The following is a 6663-nucleotide window of genomic DNA, read 5'->3' on the forward strand; positions in this document are numbered from 1 at the left end:
TGTTCAAAGTTATGTAATTTTTCAGAGTCAAGCAAGAGCTAATTTGAGTCAGCCCATCAGCTTTCAGACCACTGTTAGAGAGAAGAGATATGATAAAAAATACAAAGAATATGTGAGTCTTTTTTTATGAGAAAGATGGGGAAATAGCAAATGTGATTAAGCAGAAGCTCAAAAAAAAAAGAAAAAGATAGGAGGCAATGTTTTAAGTCTCATAAATGGGATGAAACAAAACTTGTCATAACCTATATTTCATTATATGAACTTAAAACATGTCCCTCGATAAATATAAATATCCCTTATCAGTGAAAAATATAAGTGAACCATGCTGAAGTAAAATTCAAAATTATTTGAAAAAATGAAATGGTGGTACTTATTAATTCCATAGACTTATTGTCAAAGAAAAACCAAATAATAATTTAAAAAAATTAAATTATTGTTCATCTTCTAGAACCAATCTTGTCAAAACATTTGTGAGAAAAAGTAAATAAACTGATATAAAGAAATATCGGTACTAAATATGTTGAAATATTTTAATTGTCTCTTTTTCTTCAAGAATTATTTTAATTTATTTAATAATTAATGATGTTTATTTTATAAAATAAATATTTTCCCTAAATAATATTAGGTCAAAAGACAAAAGAATAAATATTAGATATAAAAGGCAAGGCGCGCATTTTCTTAATTCTAACTTATTAGATAATAATATTTTTGTCAGTTGATCAAAAGAAATAGTAAAGTCTTTAAGTCATTGAGAGGATGAAGGTATCAGAGTGTGAGTCTCAGGACGAAAGTAAGGTGGAAGCCTTTCGTCAAGCTGTAGAAAGCCTTCTTGACGAGAGTTCTAATATCATAAAGGAACTCACTGAGAGTCCGCAATTTATGGACTGTGTGACAAAGGAAGATGATAAAATATTAACAAAAGAACCCTGTGATCAAAATGGTGAATGTCAATTGGACTTAATTGGAGATTTTGAGCAGGTAAGAGCACATTATACACTTAATTTCCGTTAATCAAAATGCCGGGGCGTCTGCAAGGGGCAGACTGGATGGGCAGTAGACCCCAACAAATGAAGGAATTTTTGTTTTTTACTAGAAAATTAAATATTATAATTTGTTTGTCAAAAAATTTACTTTAATTTTTCAATTTTTTTTTTCAAAATTTTTATTTTCTTTGAATAACTACAGCCTTTGTAAATTTTTTCTCAAAAAATTTAATCTTTTTCTGTAAAAGAGCTCTAATTTTTAAATTTTACTGAATAACTATGAATTTTTGAATTTTACTGAATAACTATGGATTTTTGAATCTATTTTTCTAAAAAATTTAATTGTTCGTGAACGGCTGCGCATTTTCGATTTCTTTTCCATTTTTTTTTTATATAGCTGTGGATTTTTGAATAAATTTTCCAAAAAAAAATAATTTTTATAAAATAAGTATGGCTTTTTGAAAAAAATACATAAAAAAAATCCCCCTCCCCCCCAAAAAAAAATGTATATATATTTAATTCTGCAACGCCCCTGAAATGTATAGATTTTAGCTTATACTGTAAGCAAATTGTACTTTAATTTGCAATGGCGTATATAATTAATATTAATCTATAATTAACTATTTATGTTTCATTAATTTGTAACTTTCCTCAAAAAAGTAAAAAAATGATAGCTGTATTATATTGAACATCTAATGGAATTTAAATGATTGCATGTAATACTAATCACATGTATGACTATAAATTATTTGTTTAAATACTTTATTTCAATTTTTTTATTGAAAATTGATCAAATCATGACATATTCACACTTTCAAAAAATATATCTAATTTTAATCATTTAAAATAGTTTTCAATCACGAATGGATTGAAACTCACCTCTAAACTTGAAGAATCCCAACTTTCATTTGTAAATGAAAGTCTTGAAGATGGAATTAAATTCAGTGGTTCATTCTTTGAGGGCAAACCTCATGGATTTTTTCGTATTATGAATAAATATGGAGACTTGGTTTTTTTTGGTTGCTTTATCCACGGACGTCTTCACGGACAGAGTTTGAAAAGTCTTGTAGGTGGTGGATTTTTACTTAATCTCGATCATAGTAACTCTGAATTTAGTGGTGATAACATTGTTTACTTATATCCTGATTGTCAAACCGCGTTTGTAGGAACTTTTGATCAAAGTTCTATGGTGTCTGCTCAAGCAAACGAAGTTATAAACACGAGGAATAATTGTTGCGGACTGAATTATCCCATTTTTGAATTACTTAATGTAATATATATATATATAACCTTATCATTTACAAATTTAAGAACTACGACTTTTATTTATTTATGATAGGACATATATTATTCACAAGATATTTCTTCGCTTGATAAAATATCCAAAGAACCCATGCTAGCAGATCCTTACGAGTCCTTCTTTGTTTTTGTAAAAGAAAGCAAAATATCCGGAGCGGGGCAAGGTCTTTTTGCTAAGATATCTGTTGCTTCTGGAACCGTCCTTGCTTTTTATAATGGTATAAGAAAACCATCAGTGAGTCTCAGTGAATCCTCCTTTGAAGACACCCCTTATAAGATTTCTTTAAGCAAGCAGACAGATATGGATATTCCTCAAGAGTGTATATCTCTAGATAAGTATACTTCATCACTTGCTCACAAGGTTTAGCACTACTCATAAACCAAATAAAAGTTTTTAATCGAATATATTCAATCTAGGTTTGTCACTCCTTTACTCCAAATTGTGACTTTGACAAGTATGATCATCCTCGTTTCGGTGTAATTTTAAGTGTCGTGTCCCTAAGAGAAATTTTGGAGGGTGAGGAATTAACAGTCGATTATAAATATGACCTAAATGTTGCTCCTTCTTGGTAAGTATTTTAGTAACGTTTATTATTTTCTGAAAGAGGTTATAAATTATATCTATGACACATAAACTTGGGTGGTCAATTGATTAAACAATTATATAGGACAAAGGGTGAAAAAATGCATTGTATTTTCTATTTCTTTTTGTAGTACGAATAGATATGTAGATAAAAATATGAACGTTATGTAGCATAGAGGAATAGAATAATCAAAAATATAGAGGGAAGACATTCCATTGCAAGTATTATACATCTTAATTTGAAAAAAAAAAAAAATTATAGACATGAATAAAAATATTTTCATGAAACTTTGATTATTTATGATACGCAATTGAATTCAAAAACATAACATAAAAACTTTATTAGCAATTAAGACAAATTATAGGAAAATATTTGATACTAACGCTAATTAATTAAAATGGTGTGATTTGTCATAAAAAAAAACTACCTTTATAAATTAGAAATGGAAAAACGGTTGTTGCTCATTTTGTTTTTTGTGAATTATTTACTAGGTCGTCGTGTTGTTAACTTTAGTGTCCAGTAAAATGATTACGGTAAAAAAGTTTCAGACAAAAAAAATCGTTGGAGTAATATCGTTGAGTAGTAAAATCGTGATGTACATCACCATTGTGTGTAATTTCATTGTCACATAATATTAACGCGTGCAATTTCATTGCAATTATACTAAATTTGTGTAATCAAACTATCGAATCATCAAAACAAATCAAGAGATATTAAAAGTATTTTTGATATTTTTGGATATTAGAGTTCATTTTGATGTTCAGAGAAGAAGCGGTGGAATAATTAAAACTGATTTTGGGCAAAGCAATTCACCTGCACAACTTATGGGCCGGGCTGTAGTATATTATATTGAAGGGATCATTTACTTGCAGATTAAATGTTAGACCCCAAAGGTATACAAAATATTGTTTTTCAATGAAATTACTCAAGTCATATTTCTTAGAATGAAATTGCTTTACGATGATGTTGGTCCTTATTTTTCTCTTTTCAAGAATAAAAACATAATGATGACAGATTTTGTAAATAAAATAATTAAAATTAAAATAAAGAGAATCTTCAAATTTCATTTTTTTTTTTTTTTTTTTTTTAACTTTTGATTATACACTTACTTATGATTCACGGGGTTTTTTCATTACGGAAAAGTTTCCCCAGTCCTGCAATAAAGAATAAAAAGTTTGAATATCAACAGTGTACATTAGTGTTGTTTCGGTCATAATTTATTCTGTACAGTTTAGTTTAATCTAGTCTTAGGAGTGTCTGAACTACAGGGCAAGAACTCAAAAATTAGAATCCTCTTCGAGGCCTTCTACCCTCAATTCTGAAAGTCTGACAATTTCGTACTTGGCGCCGTTCGAAAGAATCGATAACAAGCTACAATTTATATGTTTGTTTAGTATTTGTGCAATTAAAAATATCCAAGCAACAAGCAAAACGGCAGAGGGTGTGCGATCTCCTCCGTGCACAAGTCGACAAGTGGACGCTGTTCTGAAGAGGAGAAATGATTGCTTCTTGGCTGAATCATGACCTCAGGTTAAGGGAATCTTCAGGACCAAACATCCAGCTCAGGTCATGATCCTCGGGTCGTGGCGTCCGATGGCATCAAAATGCCTCCCTACCTATTCAAGACCAACGAGAAAGTCAATGCGGGCGTCTACTACAATGTCCTCAGGTACCATGTCTAGCCATGGTTGAAGAGCATGTTACCGAGGGACAACGATGCGCTTACCAGAACACATGCCCAAGAAGATGCAGCATTTCTGCAGGGAGAACATTGATGCCTTCTAACCTTCGTCCTCATCCGACATGAACCCCCTAGACTTTGCTGTTTTGTGTGACTTGGAGGGCAATACGAATAAGATTTCTTGCTCGAATGTTGATGTCATCAAAGCCATGATCAAGGAGGAATGGAACAACTTTTTCTCGGACTTCATCAAGGGAAGCTGTACTTCTGTTTGTTCCTGTACAGAGGCCATCATTCATTTTGTAGGGAAACATATTGAATAAAAAGTGTTGAAAATTGTTGAATACCCAAATTTTGCTTCAAAAATTTGCCAAAAAATTTGCACAAAATAAAAATACAGAGAAATGAAAACGGCTTTTTAAAATTTTCTAACTTTTGAGTCCTTACCCTGTAGTACTGATTAAACATAGAAGAAATATAGTTGAGTGACGTCATCAAGGACTGAACTTTATAAATGGGACTCATATGCAGGACTGAATTGGAAGGGACAGGAAGCCCGAAATAATGACGGACACAGCACCAGTGTTAATTAAACTACACATATGCACATTTCATTTTCTCACTCAAAAATATACATCACATTGATTATAGGTTTTATTGCATTTAACTAGCTGATTGAGATATGAATCGATTAGACTAATAAATTATGACTATAAATAATTGTATTTAGTGTCTTGTAGAGCTTAAGACCGATGTTAGATCCATGTTGCATGGGAGGGGAAGAGAGAAGTAAGTATAAAACTCAAATGAGTACATTATAACTTATGAGTTACGAAGCAAAAGCTAATCGTCTTCGTTACTAAATACTCTAAAAAAACAAAACAATACAACAATTTTGAATGATGGTTTTCATAAAAAATGTATTTAAATAGCAAGGTTAAACGTAGTAAGTGCATTGATGGATATATGTATTCACCTAAACTATTTTATTTTGAATGAGTTTTAGTAATAATTTTTAACCTTAATTTCAAAAACTATTGAAATATTTATAAATCATCATTTTTTTAGGTATAAAAAGGCCTGGGCAAAACATCAAAAGATGATCCGTGGAATGCCGAGTTGGCAGAAGGCTCTGTCGAGAAAGAGACGATATCGTAGAAACACCTCATCTTTAAGTTCAAATCACTTGAATAAAATTGTTTAAATTTTTACAAGTTATATATGATTTTATTGTTGATAAAAACTCAAAGGCAAAATTATGACTAATTATTCATACTTTTTGTTAAAATTATTCTATTCCGTTAAGTTATAAATTATTTTGTATTAAATAGCCCAGTGGTCTGTATTATTCTATAAAGCGTTTTTAATCCAAGCATTGAACTAATTAAATTCAAAAACCTTATCATGTTTCTGATACTTCATATTATCATTGAACTTTGATGGAAGTCAACAAATATCCACTTGAGAAAAACAAAAAACTTAGCTCGAAGTACCTAATATTATTAGACAAAATATACATTTACCGCTGTCGTGAGTACTCCAATGAGAAATTTTACGGAAAGGAGTAACAAGGATACAATCTTAAAACGATTAATTGATTTATGATAACAGGAAATAATTTTATCAATCGTTTGTATTATGCCTCTAATCAATATATTGGGCTTTATAATAATAGAAAAAATTTGGTATTTGCAAATAATATATAGTTGAAACTAGATCTCCTATACGGATTTTTAGAAGCTTTTATGAAATGATAAAGATTATTTCATAGAGGCATCCGAAACTATTACGACTCTAAATGTTAAAGATGATCTTGCAGATTAGGTAGTTATGCAAGTTACAGAATTTGGCAACATGTTTTTTTTTTCGGTAATGTTCCATTTCTTTGATAAGATAAAATTATACTGATTGAGCATAATTAAATATTATAATATTACAATGACTCCTTCTGACCTAGGAATCATCTTTGAAGTCTGTATACATGAAGTATGTTTCCTTCTTTAGGACCAATTCAATGTTAAATGAACTACAAGGTTATACCATAACACGTGAACGACTAATATTTGACTTCCACCACGCTTTTTAAAATTGACGTCAAGTGTATATGTGGTCGGTG

General features: G+C 30.3%; 1 protein-coding gene across 2 annotated transcripts; it reads left to right on the top strand.

The window, feature by feature from the left end:
- The first annotated feature begins 218 nt into the window (after positions 1–218).
- LOC121121906 (histone-lysine N-methyltransferase SETD7) lies at positions 219–5944 on the top strand. 2 transcript variants are annotated; one of them, XM_071889977.1, is made up of 6 exons: positions 219–978; positions 1834–2101; positions 2150–2253; positions 2323–2643; positions 2700–2851; positions 5616–5944. In XM_071889977.1, the coding sequence occupies exons 1-6, from the start codon at positions 757–759 to the stop codon at positions 5749–5751; spliced, it is 1203 nt and encodes a 400-aa protein (XP_071746078.1). In that variant the 5' UTR covers positions 219–756; the 3' UTR covers positions 5752–5944. The 2 variants fall into 2 exon arrangements, with proteins under 2 accessions (XP_071746078.1, XP_040572828.1); XM_040716894.2 differs by having other exon boundaries at positions 244–978; positions 1834–2253.
- Positions 5945–6663: the final 719 nt, after the last annotated feature.

This window comes from Lepeophtheirus salmonis, chromosome 7 (genome assembly GCF_016086655.4).
Source record: "Lepeophtheirus salmonis chromosome 7, UVic_Lsal_1.4, whole genome shotgun sequence".
NCBI lineage: Eukaryota > Metazoa > Arthropoda > Copepoda > Siphonostomatoida > Caligidae > Lepeophtheirus > Lepeophtheirus salmonis.